The sequence below is a fragment of the Ambystoma mexicanum genome, chromosome 6q (genome assembly GCF_040938575.1).
Source record: "Ambystoma mexicanum isolate Mex_15411 chromosome 6q, UKY_AmexF1_1, whole genome shotgun sequence".
NCBI classification, from domain to species: domain Eukaryota; kingdom Metazoa; phylum Chordata; class Amphibia; order Caudata; family Ambystomatidae; genus Ambystoma; species Ambystoma mexicanum.
The window spans coordinates 303,248,078-303,264,198 of NC_090937.1; the positions used below are offsets into that span (position 1 = coordinate 303,248,078).

The 16,121-nt window shown below is 50.0% G+C and overlaps 1 protein-coding gene across 17 annotated transcripts in view; it reads left to right on the forward strand.

The window, feature by feature from the left end:
* Positions 1–16,121, forward strand: part of ANKRD17 (ankyrin repeat domain 17) — a 2,430,147-nt gene that overhangs the window by 402,745 nt on the left and 2,011,281 nt on the right. For all 17 annotated transcript variants that reach the window (XM_069630806.1, XM_069630790.1, XM_069630801.1 and 14 more), the window contains exon 7: positions 5,944–6,038. In XM_069630806.1, the coding sequence (XP_069486907.1) occupies positions 5,944–6,038 (95 nt within the window). The remainder of the gene's footprint in view (positions 1–5,943; positions 6,039–16,121) is intronic.

Genomic DNA, 16,121 nt, shown 5'->3' on the forward strand with positions numbered 1-16,121 from the left:
CCTGCCGCACATACCTTGCAGCCATTGGGCTAACAGGAACTCAGAGGAAGGCACTTTTTCCTCCTCCAACCCTATCGTCAAACATCTGACTGGTCCCGCTAGGCTCTACCCGCCCATCAAGAGACCACACCCTGTGTGGGACCTTAACATTGTCTTGCGCGCCCTGGTGCACAAACCATTCGAGCCAATGGCGTCCGTGGACATTAGGCTGGTCACCATCAAGACGGTCTTACTAGTAGGTCTTGCCTCGGCTCGCAGAGTCAGCGAGATCCAGGCACTGGTCGCCTCTGAACCATATACCACCTTTCACAAGGACAAGGTAGTCATGCGGACACACCCGGCATTTCTACCGAGGGTTCCATCTGCATTTCACTTGAAAGAAAAAAAAGTCCTTCCTATGTTCTTTCCCGATCCCAAGGATGAAGCACAGAGTGCTGCACTGCCTGGATGTCAGGCGTGCCCTAAGATTCTACTTGGACAGGACCAAGGGCTTCCGCAAGTCGGACGGTCTGTCATTTTTGGAGGCTCGAGGCCAGGCTATCGGGCCAATAAGGCCTCCATATCCCGCTGGATGGTCTCTGCCATCAAGGAAGCATACGAGGGCCAGCACAAGCGGCTTCCGGCCAACATGCATGCCCACGCAGGCAGGGCCAAGGCAACGGTCCTCGCATTCCAGTGCCATGTCCCTTGGCAAGTCATAAGCAGGGTGGCCACTTGGGCCTCTCCCTTGGCTTTCTGCAAGCATTACTGTTTGGATGCCGGCTCTAGATCTGATGCGGCTTTGGGACAGGCGGTTCTCAGGAACCTATTTGCTTAAGGAGGGTCTCCTCTCCACCCTGGGGCTACCTTCAGTTGTAATAGCCCATACAGTATGGAGGAAAGGGGACGGGGACATAAGAGTAATTATAAGTTACTCACCGTAGTGACTAACATACTCTTGGTCCATAGTCCCCTTTCCTCCATACGTCCCACCAACCTCCCCCCTAATAATACTGGTGTCATTTAGGCAATGTTAAATCTCTTGTTGACGCGTCAATGGGGACTGAGGTGTGGCACCGGAGGGCGGAGTCAGGGCAGCCAATGCTCCCTGGGCCACGCCCCCACGCGCCTCTAAATTTAAAGGGTAAGGAGGTTTTTTCTGGTGTAAAAGGTTCCGTCTCCCACCCATACAGTATGGAGGAAAGGGGACTATGGACTAAGAGTACATTAGTCACTACGCTTAGTAATTTATAATTTATTGCACACATCATAATGGGAACAAAGAAGTTCGACTATTTCAAATAGATTGTGTCCTCCCACCTATTCCTCATCTATATCTTTGTTTTCAGCTTCAGTTGCTTTGGAAAAAAATGTCTCGGCAGAGGGCACTGTGCGTCGAGCCGGTCGACTCGATGTCCCCTGAGGACTTCCATCTTGACAGACGTAACCATAGAGTATCAGTGCCGGTGGCTTCAGTTCCATTTTTCCTCGATTGCTTTACGAATTACTGCGCTCTTCAGTTTTCTTTGAAAACATATCGAAAGTGGCCTCAGCTTCACCTCTGAAGACTTCAAAGGCGGGCTTCAAAAAGTAGCCAAAATGCAGCACCAAAATATCCATCACCGACCTGCGTAAGATATTTATCTGGTGCCTGGGCGTCGAGCATGTAACCGACGACTATAGATCCTGTCAGTCGATGACAGGTAAGGCCTTGAAAGTGCTCACAGCTAACCTGTCATTGGGTAGAATTGTCCCCAAATCCCTGTCCACTCTATCTAAATTTGGGTCATTCCATGAGCCGAGCGATTTCTTCTCCTCCTAAAAAATGATTTTAAAATGATTTTAAAAACGGCCCCATTCGAGGAGCAGACACTCCATGTCTTCATTGAAAAAGTTGACGAGAAGGCATAGTTCACCTTCTTCATCAAGGAGCATAGTCTGCCCAACAAAATCTTTCTTCGAGGAGTGGGAACTCTATAGGAAGAAGATCTGCAAAATCTTCGAGGATCAGGCCCTGTCCTCCTCGAAGCACAAGAAAAGTGCCCATGCTAAGGTCGATGACGAGCATGAGGCCAAGTTAAAACTCTGTGTGCCCTCTAGACCGGGAAAGAAGCCTAAGACTACTCGAGAATCTTGGAGTACTCGAGATAAGAAATCATTGAAGAAACCGTTGAGTCGAGGGTCAAGTCCCTCGAAGCACAAGGCCAAAGTCAAGCCGTCAACACCATTGATGCTGATAAATAAAACATTGACGCTGATGGTACATTCTTCGACGCCAGGAAAAGGTTTTTAAACCGTTACCTAAAAAGGATTACTTTAGATCCTAAAGGGCTATGAAATCTCAGGTGATGGCCCTCCATGTGGTCTCTAATGGATACTCCCCAAGTATTACAACAAAAAAAATACTAACCTGCCTGAATGTTTCATTTCAGAAGAGACCAGGGTTAGGGAACTACATGACACCCTACAAACAGGTTGTACGGTAGACATCTTCCCAGAACAAAATTTTGGGAAACCAGCCCCGGCTGATCATGCAGATTCATTTTACAGAAGACTGATGTCCAGAGTGGTGGAATTCCTAGGATGGAGTATCCTGCTTTTGAAAAAGACGACCTGACTGACCTATTGGACAAAGGTTCTCAATATGACCTTCTATTACCATTCCATGTGGCACTGCAAAAAAAAGGTTGCGGCTAACTGGTACGCTCCAGAGTCCAGCCCGTGAGTTAACAAAAATCTGACACAAAAATACAGGCCATTCTATAGCGACCCTGGCTACCTGTCAATACATCCAACTCCGGAAAAAGCCTTGTCGAACAAGCAGCTACATTTTCCTCCAAGCAAGCTGCGTACTCAACCAAACCCCCTCATTGGGATGACAGTGATTCTTCGGCAAAGGAAGTCTTTTCTGCTAGCAGCATGGCTTTAAAGTCTGCTAATTCCACATGTGCCCTTGCAAAGTTTACATGCACTGTGTGGGACTGCATAGCGAAGGCGGCTGATCACATCCATGAGGGTGAGTAAAGAGACGGCTTCATGAACATGATCAGGGAGGACAAGGAGGCCATGTGTGAGTCTCTGTAATCAGGTGTAGGCACTGCTGACAGCAAGCACCGTCCTACGCAGATTTGCGTGGTTGCAGGATTTGCACCTGATGTACAATCCAGACTACTTAACATGCCCTTTGACAGCTCCCAATTTTTTGGGAAAAAAGGCTGACCAAAGACTTCAAAAGCTGCAGACCTCAGTTCTTAAGTGCCGCAGTCAGGCAGCTACAGACATTTCACCCCAGTAGATCATCTTGGAGGGGTAGGTCTTTTCGCTACTACTCCTCAGTTGGAAGAGCGAGAGGATAGGCTGGTCAAAAAGGACAGACGATTCCCTTGTGGTGGACGAGGGAAAGCCCGCCCAAGCAGCTCCGTCTTTACCATCAGCTGCTGCTACATTCGCCTCAAATCCACTCAACATATTGACTCCCGACACCCCGGTGGGAGGCAGACTATCACAGCATCTGAAAGAGTGGCGAGGTATTACTTCAGAACCATGGGCACTAGAAACAGTATTCCAGGGTTACTGCCTCCTCTTTATACAAAGTCCTCTGGATCATACACCTGGAAACCATTTGCTAAATGTCCAGATCCATTCCTTTTGCAGGAAACGTTGACCCTGCTAGAGAAAGGTGCTATAGAATCAGTACCTGTGATGGAGAGGAACAGAGGATGGTATTATCCCGATTTCCTAATCCTCAAGAAAGGCGAAGGACTGAGACCGATTTTGGACTGGAGATACTTGAATAAGTTACTCAGGAAGGACAAGTTCATGATGGTCACACATTCTCAGATCTTTCATGCCCTCCAGCTCCAGGATTGGATGATATCGTTGGACCATCAGGATGCTTGCTCTCATTTCACCCCAGCCAATCTATCACAAGCATTTGAAGTACCTGAGGTTCGCCATTGGTTGTTCTCATTATCAATTTCGAGTTATGCCATTCGGGCTGATCTCCGCCCTGGTTAATGGCAGTGGTGGCAGTAAGTCTCAGGAGAGGGGGGGATTCACATCTACCCCTACCTGCACGATTGGCTGATTAAATTTCAGAATTCCCAGTGTCTTCCGGCCTTCGACTTTTTTGAGGTTGCTCAGTCTCATGACATCCTGCATTATTCTGGTGCCAAAGGCTCGCCTGAGAATTAGATCCCTTCAGTGGGCTCTCAGAACACAGTGGTCCCAATTCTCAGGGAGGATGTCAGACCTCTTTCAGATTTTGAGTCTCACCTTCTGTGGTGGGCCTGCAAGGACAACATTCTGAAGGAGAACCCTTTTGGCAACCATGGCCGGAGATCACAGTAATGACGGACGCTACACCCACTGGGTCTGGAGCCCACGCCAATGATCCGAAAATCAGCGGTCATTGGTCTCCATCGGAGTCAAACCTGCACATCAACCTTAAAGACCGTCAAAGAGCGCAAGGTGTTAATTCGCTTCTGCTTCCTCCGATTCTGTGATCCTTGTTCGCTTGTGACCTGCCTAACAACAAGCTCCTGGCTACTCCCTGCATCAGCTTCAGCCTAGCTCCTCGTTTCTGCTGCTGTATGTGCGACACCTTCAAACTTGATTCTGCGCATTGCTCTCAAGCTGAGAACAATTTGTTTTCTACCCCAGGTTCGATCTCATTATAGATACCTCTAGTATTCTCTGGGCTACGAGTAGTTTCATCCATTGCTAGTTTCTGGACCTAAGGTCAGTGCTCGCATACTTACCTGATACTTCTCTAGGATCCAGACCATTGCAAGGTTTGAGGCTAAACTGGCAAGCAAAGAGAAAACAAGGTAACCAGCCTTCTCTGCTATTCCCAGCCTACTGTAACACCATCTCAGCTGCAATCTGGAACAATCCTGGTGTTCAGGGACCAACTCAAGACCCCTTTCCTTAGGGAATACTATAGGGACACTTCAGACCTGCTATTCCTAGGTATATACCATCACTGTAGTATGGGTTATCATAGCTATAATCTGTTATCCCTGCTCCCCCACGTTGTCTGTTAACCCCAAATTACTTGTACAGCGCTTTGTTGATTCCTTTCTAGGTTTGGCTATATAAATACAAAGTATTAGTGTTACAGTAATTACTAGTGTGTATGTTCTTTGTATTTCTCTAGATGAACTGAGACCAGCTGTTTGGTTATTCTGCATTTTTTTTATGTCCAGGAGTGAATTAGAACAAATGCCTCATCCCTTTACTGTTTCCTTAGCAACATATGCTAATGCATATCCCCTGCTCTTGCGCGATCTGAATGACTCGGCCTAGTAGGATAGCTGTCTGTCTTCTCTCTGTTCCCCCTTCCTTGCCGGGCCTTGAAACACTTGTGTATAGCCATGTTATAAATGCCATATCATATCATATGCTAATACCAAATACATGTATTCATATTTGTACAGCATAGCGTGTGGTGTATTTTATTGTGCAAGTATCTGGGATCAATTTTTCTTTGTAGCAAGCCTGTCGCCCACAGTACCTCACCAACAGTGCATTTTGGTCTAATTTGAATTGCTCGCTTCACACCCCCACCAACGAAAACCCTCCCTAACCAGCACCACTCTCGGCCCCCTTTGACCTCCTTCCCTCGTAGTGCATGTGATCATTTTTTGCCAGACTATTAGTATGAAAAATACATAAGCAAGGCCCTAAAAATAAAGTATCACAACCTAAAATTGATTCTCGTTTGCATGGATTAAAAGAATGGTGTTAACTTGTATTGTGAACCATTGCAAGAATATAGAATTGTAGGGAAATTTGAGATTTCGCTTTTTGGACTTGCCATGGATGCTACTTTTTAAAAGATGGTGGCCTGTCCAATGTTTTATTATTCATACTAGCTTGAAAACTTGCCTCCTATAAATCTGCACTTTTCCAACATCCTCTACGTTGTGAAAGTAACGTTTTTTTTTCTTCATTTTTTTGCAGGGCATTTGGAAATGGTAAGGTTTTTGTTAGCAGCAGGTGCAGATCAGGAGCATAAAACCGATGAAATGCACACTGCTCTAATGGAGGCTTGCATGGTAAGAGTGGATATGCTGCAAGTATTAAAATATATTCTTTAAATTTGTCATTGGAAAGTTATGCAATTTAATCATAGTCATGTATTCTCCTAAACGCTAATATTTATACTGTTCCTTTGATATTGGAATGTCTCAATTGCTGTGCATCTTGCCACATAAAAAATTGCTGCTTGTGCTCAAAAATACAATCAGTGAAAAATATTTACTACATTCCTGAAAGCGTAATCTGTAATGCCATAACTGTTTAACAATTGATAACAGATGAATGATTAATTGACTAAACTTTGATAAAACAGCATGAATATTTTCTTCTGTAGGCAGCCCAGTTTGCCTGTTCCCCTATTATGCCTGTCATGTTTTAAACTAACTTTTGCTGATGTAGCAATGGACAATCTGACTAAATCGTCAAAATGCTTATTTTATTACGTCATCTCCCAAAGTCTTTGAAAATTGGTATGTCTGTTATATTTGATCTGTCTTGCTCAGATTTCTCGAAGCACTGTCCTGTACACCCACCAATTTCTAGATCTCCATTCTTCTGGAAGAATGTACAACTTTTGTTGGCAGGTTCAAGCTATCTCCCATAAAGGCAAGCACCCAATTACGTTTGCCACGACATTTCTGTTTAGTGCTGTTGCAGAATTCCCCTTTTGGGGTACTTCTGTAACATACTATAAAACCTCTAAAACATTTGTTTTTACCCATTCGTTTTTTTTTTTTGGATCGTTGACATAATTTTGTGGTTAATACGACTTCTCCTGGAGTCTCAATGCCAATCTAACCCTTAGTTACTATATGGTAGTATGGTAGCTCATATGACTTTGTATAGCAGTGTGTTTTAAGCACCCCATCTTGGCCCTAGGGAGATTGTATCACCCTAATCCGGTTTTGTTAAAAAGGGTGGTGTTAGCTGTACCTTAGTTTGTGGTTCCCCACTATTGCGATAAAAACGTCTGTACCCGTTGTAACCCAATAGTAGCACAATGTACCTTTTTGGTAGCAATTGGAGTACTAATGCTTTTTCCAGTCCTACTCTGAGCAGTTTTGTCAGTGCACAAAGTACCTTACAGTACAGTGCACTGGGTTCGCCTTTTCATTTTTAAGTCCCTAGACACCCTCAAAGGATTTTTCAGTAAATGTACAAATGTGCCCTGGACAGAGCTGGTGGCAGCTGTTACTTTTCATGTATTTTTAACCCTTTTCTATGGTCAATACCGCGTGTTGCCCAGGACAGTGGCCAGTGCCTAAAATGGCCAGGCCACAAGGTCCTTTGTTCGTTCCTTTGTCGATCTTGTCCCTTTGCCTTCCCCATGTCGAGCAGACCCTGGGAAATTCCTTATTTGGTTATGCAGACCCTGCGCAAACCAAAGCTTTTGCAGGCTTCTGCATGCCTTGTGTGTGTGCGCGCGCGCCCAGGATGTGGGCTGGATTTTCTAGTTCCAATAGATATCCTGGGTGCCAGTGTATCTGGTGTGCTTGGAATGACTGGAACCACTGTGGTCCATGATTGGTCCACATTTGGGATGGCTGTATGTGAGCAGATCTCTCATTGTGTCCTCTTCATTTTTGCGCAAAGGAGATTCTGGATAAGAGACCAATTTCAGGTCGATCTCTTGAGTTCACAACGAACTTAGTAAAGGAGCCAAGTATCCTGAGACCAAGAAGCAGAGCTGAGGATCTGCTGGCGACCCTCTGGAAGGTTTGGCACTCTGAGCCCGCTGTCCCGTTGGACCCCCTGTTTCGGATTGAACCTAGAAAGTCTGCAAAGGCGCTTCGATCCATTGGAAGAATAGTGGGACTAACTATTCTCGGCACCTCCAACTTAACCTGTAAGCAAGCCTTTTTGGAAGTGTTCCTGGACCACCCAGTGAACTGACCAGCTCGCACAGGACCTTTGCCCTGGAACCAGCGCCGCCTCGAGTTGTCACTTGAGCATTTGGAGACTGTAAGCTCCGGGTATAAGGCACTCTCCCACTGAGTTTTGTACGCCTAGCATTCCTAGGTATGGAATTAGGAGAGTATGCCTGAACCTGAGCATACACGGTCGCTGTGTCGCCCAGCTGTGGTGATAAACTTTGTGGGTGCCTTGCTTCTGTGCCCCTCTGTGCCCTCAGAATCGCTGCAGCGGAATTGGCCTGATCCCTTCATCAGGAGCAGAGAATCGCCACTGTCGTGCCACAGAATCATTCCTGGAACGCAACCCCTGAAAGCTGCAGCGAAATTGGCCTGATCCCTTCATCAGGAGCAGAGAATCGCCACTGTCGTGCCACAGAATCATTCCTGGAACGCAACCCCTGAAAGCTGCAGAGCCGCGCAACTGCAGGATTTGAACCTGCGACCGAAGTGGACTTGACTGCCAAAGTTTGGTTCGCAGTGAGCTGAGGGTCGGTGAGTTCTTGCAACCCTTACCGGTGGCTCCTGGCGCATCCATCAATTTTACGCACAAGTGTCCTCTGGGGGCCACTCTTCTTTATCGAGGTTGCCTGTGCTACCGAGCTATTCCCAACTCTTGGATCCTGTTCTGTCCTCTTGGGGAGACCCTCATTGAATAGAGGGAACTTATTCTTCACTGCCTCACTCACCTTTCTGAGTTGCTACATCCCCTGCAAGAGACCCTGTTTTGGCTTAACCGTATGATCGCGTGCACCAGCACCGAAAGTACTTATGAGCGCAAGGCTCCACACATCCTAGGGACTGCACTGCCTCTCAGTTAGTGTTTGAATCGTGAAGGACTGCCTAAATTATATTTGCACTGTATGCTCCCTTTCTTTACAATTTGTAGACCCATACTGTGTGCTGTTCCTTTAGGCCATTTGTGACTGTATAGATGTTTAATAGTAGTGTTGTGTTAGTTTAGTTATTACTGCTGATATTTGCTTTGAGCTTGATTTTAAAGGGCATTTAATAAATGTATATGTATTTTTGATATATACACCTGACTGAGAGTAATTTGTAGTATCCTTTACTGTGTGTGCTCATTGTGGACTTTTGATCACCCTCACCCCTCCTGAGACCTAGTCTTGACTGCTGCCAAAGCTACCTTGATTGGTCTGACCTGTCCAAAGGTTACCCTGTTCCAAGAAACTAGGCTGGCCTTCTGAACCTCTGCCCACCAGGTCAGAGTTCATAAATCCATATTAACAAACATCCCTTGCAGGACTTCTGGATATCACCTACAAGATGGGGCTCTTCCAGGACAGCAGCAGAAGGTGGTTGTCAGGCCTTCTTCCAACGGATCCACTGTCTACTTACATGTCGTGCAGATGGACAGGATACTTGGCTCCTTTAGGCTTCTTCCAGGATCTCTCTTGAATGGATGCAGGGGTCCTCTTCTTATCCAACGGGCAGGCAAGAGTCAAAACCCCCACTTGCCAATCTGACGCACACACCACCACACCCTCACCCCCTCTCCCCCACACACACACACCCCACTCCCCCCTCCGCTCCCAACCCAATTTTTGGCCGGGAAAGCTGTGCTTTTCACAGGCTAGTGTAAGTCATGTGGGTTGGAAGCCAGGTAGTCGGTTGGTACTGGGACTGTCTGGTCCCAATCGACATACTGGTTTCGGTGTGTCTAAAGTGTATCCATGAGCTTGCCCACAGTGGACACTGTCGAGTGGGGGTCGGGGCAGATCTTTCTATTGGTTGGGCTGAGTTCCGGCACTCGCCTGAATTTAGGAAAAGAGAAGCGTCTTGCAACCATTCCCATAGATCTGAAGAGGAGCCATGTCCCTGTGTGTCTGCACAGACGAGCGAAGACCCATCCTGACGGGAAATGCACCAAAAGACTGAATATTTAAAGAAAACGTAGGGCATAATTGACAGAATTTAGGCTGCATGAAAATCTCATATAGCCTAAAAATGTGAACAAATATGACCTACAAACGCATACTCTTACGTCCCGTCCCCTTTCCTCCATACTGCATGGGCGTCCCTTCCAAGGGACGGGAGACAGAACCTTTTTCACCAGAAATAACCTTCTTACCCTTTAAATTTAGAGGCGCGCGGCCCAGGGAGTATGCGCTGCCCTGACTCCGCCCTCCGCCGCCACACCTCAGTCCCCTTTTCTGCGTTGACGTGAATGGGCTGAATTCACCAGCGCTCCTGGGCTAGGCTTCACCCAAGTAATTCCACACGCTGATAATACTCTTCTGTCTTTTTGTCTTTTTATCATTCAGGTACTCGCTCCTTGGGCGTCAAGCTCCTCCCTGGCGCATGTTGACTTCTACAGGGTTCTGCAGGTGTCCATCATGCAATGGGCTCTTTCCAACTAAAGATCCCCACGACCTCCTCCTACGTTGCCTTGGCCCAGACCACGGCTGGCAAGCTTGTACTGCGTGCAACGCGCTCTTCTCGAGGTCTCTGAAGAACAGAATAGCCAGGTGGAGGGAGCTCTTCCGGAGATCGCCTCCAGAGGACCTAAAGGACTTCGTCTATCATTGATCCAAGCCCAAGGTAGGGCTGCTCTTTTCCAGCGCACCCCGCAAGGGAGAATCCTTCCCAAGGACTTGCGCGCGATGGACCGCTCAGGTCCTCATACCAGCACGAGTACGGAGGCTAAATTAACTACTGGCCAGAAGACCGAGTCGTCAGTGGATCCTCCTGGTGAGAGTGCTGAGGGACCGGAAAGTTCTTTTACCGGGTCTTCACCCAAGGGGCCACGCCTTAGTACCTGCAATATGTCAGAGTGGGCGCCTATACGCAGTTCTACTGGCAGATCTGCTGAGGGCGGAATGCCTACCAGGTCTCGGCCTGAGGAACAGGGTAGGCCTCATAATCCAAACTCAAGAGTCCTGGACGGGGCTGGGCCCAGTGAGCCAAGCAACACGACGCAGGCATGTCGAAGGCTGCTTGACAAAATGGCCACCGTACCAAACATTTCTGACATCGCCCGATACCGCACCAAGGCAAGGAGCAGGTGGAGGAACATGTGTCAAGGTGGGACTGGTTTCATCCAGGTTTGTGACCTACAGCCTACCCTTCATTTGCGCAGGCCAGGTTCCCGCTGCGTTCGTATGGGCAGGCTACGCAACGGCTCCAGCAGCCCCCCGCTACACCGTCAATATCGCCTACCCCCTCTCTAGCCTGTGAGGACAGATTTTTTTAAAGGTTACTCAGGCTCATGAAATCTCCTTGGAGGGGGGTCATCCTCAGGGACGCCATCAGGGACGTGTTGCCTCCAATAGATCGGCGCCGCAGGTCCCAGTATAGGCGCCCCTGGCCCCTGTTCAGCCTCCGGGCTCCCCAACCGATAGTGCAGGCAGTTTCGTACCAGCCTCCACTGCAGCCTCTGGCTCTGGTCTCCAGACCCCAGCCTTTGGCTCCCAGCACCCCTCCACCGATGCCAGACCAACCGGACCCTCAGGTGGACACAGATGAGGAGGAGGACCCCAACACAGTCACCAGCCAAGGCCGTCCATGAACGTCTTGTGGGTCTGGCAGAGTACTTGGGCTTTCCTCAACCCGAGGTTGAGCAACCATCGGAGGGGGGGCCTCGCTGAATTCCTCACGCTACATCCCGCATCGAGAACAGGGATCTCGATGCAGAAGGACATAGTTGCCTTGGCCAAAAGGGGCAGGCTCAAGCCTCACTCGTTCCGGCCAGTCAATCTTTGGTGATCGCTACGGCATCGCTATACTCCAAGCCTCAGTTGTCCTCGACCCCTTCCTCTGCGGCGTTACTAGGCAAGGAGAAGATCTTGGAGCCGTATAGGAAGAAGCTGTATTCCAACGCGTCCCTGCATCTTCTTCAAGCCAATGCGGATGCCATGCTGGCAGCCGCCCACCAGAGGTTTTGGCGGGAAATTGCAGCTTTGCTCCCAGAGCTTCCTACGCAGAGCCGATAACGATTCAAGGCGGGACTGGCAGAGGCCAAGATGGTGGCACAGGACATCATGGAGTTCACCGTCGCCCACATTGACACCTCAGGCCAGGCTATCTGCATTGCCACGGACATGAGGAGAACAGCCTGGCTCTGTGCTACAAAATTGAACCCGGATATCCAGGAACGCATCTTAGACCTTCCGTTTGAAGGGTGTTACCTTTTACACTCCTACGGATGAGCAGCTGGACAAAAAGAAAAAACGCTTATGAACGGCCAAGTCTTTATCCATCCTCACAAAGACCATGCCCAAAACGTACACTCAGTCACAGCAGTGCTCGGACAATGGACGTACATATGGATGGTTCAGCGGCTTCCAAGAGCTGAGGTCCCAGCAGCCTGACCGTTCGCCGACCCAACATCAGCACAAGCAACAAAAAGGGGGCGGGGTGTAGTAAGAGCTGTTTCCAGTCCCCATCCTCCGCAGCAGCCTCCTTGGGAAAGAAGGCATGACATGCCCCTCCGGGTCCTTGTGTCTCCAGTGGGGGGCAGGCTTGCTCTCCATGCACAGTTCTGTTACCAGATTTTGCGGACTCCTGGATCCTCTACGTAGTATCCACTGGGTACTGCCTACCCATCCCAGCCTCTCCTCCCTCTTCCCCTCCCCTCCACTCCCACAGGTTGGGGCAACAACTCTTTTGGCAGAGATCCGGTCGCTCGTTGAGAGCCAGGCAGTGGAGGAAGTCCCAGCCTCCCAGCGAGGCTTTGGCTTCTACTCAAGGATTTTCGCCATTCAGAAAAAAAACAGGCGGGCCTGAGATTTGTGCTGGACCTTTCCACCCTCAACCTCTCCCTACATCTACAAAGATTAAAGATGGTTACTCCAGCTCTAATAGCGGAGACATTGTGCAGGGGAGACTGGATGTGCTCTCTGGACATGAAGGACGTGTACTTGCACTTTCCGATTTGGCAGCCTCATCGTTCTTTTTTATGATTCAGGATCATGGGTTACCATTTCCCATACGAGGTGCTTCCCTTTGAACTCAATTCGGCCCCCAGGGTCTTTACCAGGCTGATGAATACAGTGCCGGCCTTCCTCAGAGCTCAGGGCCACCACATCTATCTGTACATCGACGACTGGCATGTCAGGGGCTTCATCTCCGGAAGTGTTGCACTGCACCGCTCACGCCCTCATAAACACACTTCATGATCTGGGCTTCTCGCTCAATCTCAAGAAGTCATAGCTGCAGCCTACGCAGACTCTGACCTTCTTGGACCTCATCTGGGACACAGGCTCCGAGAGTTTTTCCTTCGGAGGACAAGATCATGGCCATCAAGAGGGCCATTGTGCACTTTCTCAGCAGAGAAATGACATTGGCCTGGTGGTACCAACACCTACTGGGTCTCATGGCAGCGGTTCTATTGCCCGTCCCCCACACGAGGCTCAGGATGAGGAGGATACAGCTGCACTTCGTGGCATCATGGAACCAGGAGCTGGGCTCTCAGGCGGAGCGGGTCAACGTTCCTCCTTCTCTTCACCCAAACCACACATGGTGGTCCAGGGACTGTAACCTGCGGACGGGCAAGCCCTTCCATCAACCTTCCCCACAGGTCACCATCACTATGGACTCCTCTCTCGAGGGGTGGGGGTGCCACACTGGACAACCACTGCATCCATGGCACCTCGACCCGGCAGGAGCAGGAGTACCATATCAATTGGCTGGCACTGAAGGCGATCTGACAAGCGCTCGGAGCCTTTCTCCCGGCTATCGAGGGCAAGGTTGTCCTCATTCAGACAGACAACTCATGTTCCATGTCAACAAGCAGGGAGGTACCAGGTCCCCTCCGCTGTGCAGACTGGCAGTCAGTATGTGGGAATGGCCCCTGGAGAACATCTACCTCACAGCCGTCCACCTTTTGGGGGAATCCAACCTGAAGGCAGACAGGCTCAGCAGACTGGGAGCGAACAATTACGAGTGGCAGCTAAACGACCTTGTACTGCAGGAGATCTTCAGCAGATGGGGACAACCCCAGGTCGACCTCTTTGCTTCCTGGCACAACAGGATCCAGTGACGTCCGCGGATATCAGGCTGGTCACCATTAAGACGGCCTTGTAGTTGGACTCACCTCGGCTCGCAGGATAAGCGATATCCAGGCGCTGGTCTCCTCCGGGTCCTATACTACGTTTCACAGGGATAAAGTAGTCCTGCGGACACACCCAGCGTTCCTACCTAAGGTGCCTTCTGCATTCCATCTGAATGAAGAAATAGTGCTGCCTACGTTTTTTGTTGAGCCCAAAGATGAGGCAGAGAGTTCTGGACGTCAGGCGTGCCCTGAAATTCTGTCTAGACAAGACCAAGGGCTTCCGCAAGTCGGACGCACTTTTTGTCACATTCGGCGGATCAAGGCCAGGATATCAGACCTCCAAGGCCTCCATAGCCTGTTTGATGGTCTCGGCCATCAAAGAAACTTACGAAGAATAGCAGAAGTCACTGCTGGCTAACATGCACGCCCACGTGGTCAGAGCCAAGGCAACGGCCATTGCATACCAGCGCCATGTCCATTGGCAAGTCATAAGCAGGGCGGCCACTTGGCCCACTCCCTCAGCTTTCTGCAATCGTTACTGTTTGGATGCCAGCTCCAGATCTGATGCGGCGTTCAGACAGGCGGTTCTCAGGAACCTATTTTCGAGGGGATTCGGTCCTCCGACGTATTCCATATCTATGACACCATATCTATGACAGTAATCACCACAGCTGTGCTGCTTCGGAAAATCTTTCTGCGTTGATGACACTGATAGGTTGTCCTGGAGGGCCTCAGTCGAGCCGACGTCACCGGATGTTATAAGTAGGACGCACGACGCCCGTAGCCTCAGTTCCGTTTGTTCCGTGAACATGTTCGCTTCGGAGATCTCGGCGTGCCTCGATTCTACTGAATCCTGTTCTTTCGGTTCTTCGAACCTGTTTTCTTCCTTGCTAATTGTATGTCGTCTACGGCTTCTTCCACCCTGCGGTCCGGGTTTAAGTGTCGGGTGTGCGGGTCCAAGATGTTGCTGACCGACATGCACAACACGTGCCTCTGGTGCCCTGGGGAGGACCACGATACGGATGACTGTGTCGACTACCAATCACTCGCATAGAAGGCCTTGCAGGAGCGTAAGAAGAAGCTGTCGGTGGGTAAGGTGGCCAAGCCCCAGAAGTCACGTTCCACTGGTCTTTCAACAGATGATTCGAGGGGCGACTCTCCGTATTGTGGTCGTGAGTCCGGTGGTTCTGGGTCCGGGAGTCGGTCCTGCCTCGTTGAGGCACTACAGGAAGCGCCGTCACAGGTCGCCTTCCCCGTCGTCCTCCGAGGACTCCGCCCATCGGTGGGTTGCTTGTCCCAAGAAGCATTCCACTCCTGAGGAATGGGATTCCTTCCGAAAGGAGATGTTGGCGATTTTCCAATTGCAGGGCTCTAGTCCGTCCGCGTCGTCGAAAGACGCTGGCTGTGACCGTTCTAGAGACGCTGCTCGTATGCCTTTGGGTTCGAGCGGTCATCGCGACCACCGGGCACCTTCGAGGTCCTGGCCGGACAAGGATGGTCGCTCTAGACATGCCCGTTCCAGGTCACGGTCCTCGACGCCCTCGAGACCGCGAGAACCTGTGAAGTCTTCGAAGACATCGACACCTGTGGCGCTGAGGTCGTCGACAGACTCTCTCGAGGCTCCACCTCTGAGGAAGTCATCGACGCCATCAGTGCCTAGGCTGTCGAGAGACACGCTAAGGCCTCCGCCCTCGAGGCCTGTGTCTAAGCAGTCGATGCTGTCGGCGCCACGCTCGACGTCGATGCCCTCGACGCCTTTCGAGGCGGCGTTGTCGGGGGTCCCCCATGGCACGGTGGAACCCCCCCAGAAAGGCTTTGGCCAAGGCTAAACATGTCTTTGTTCCTTTTTCTGTACCCTCCTTCCAGCCTCTGGATTATATTTCTGTGGTGGATGAGGGGTCTGAGGAAGGTGAGGTTCCTGATGACCTTGTTTCTGGTCATAGTCAACTTGAGGACCTGTGTCAGTCGTTGCACGACGCCAGTGGTCTAGACACCTCTCCGGAGGTGGAGTTTGGTGGCCAGAGCCTGGCACGCATGCCGAATCCTCATACTGGCACCTCATGACGAGGGTCACGGATTATCTGGGGTGGTCTGCCCCCCCTGGGGATTTTCAGCAGGATGACCTGACTGATATCTTGGACCAAGGTCCACCAACTGACCCTGTGCTGCCATTTCAT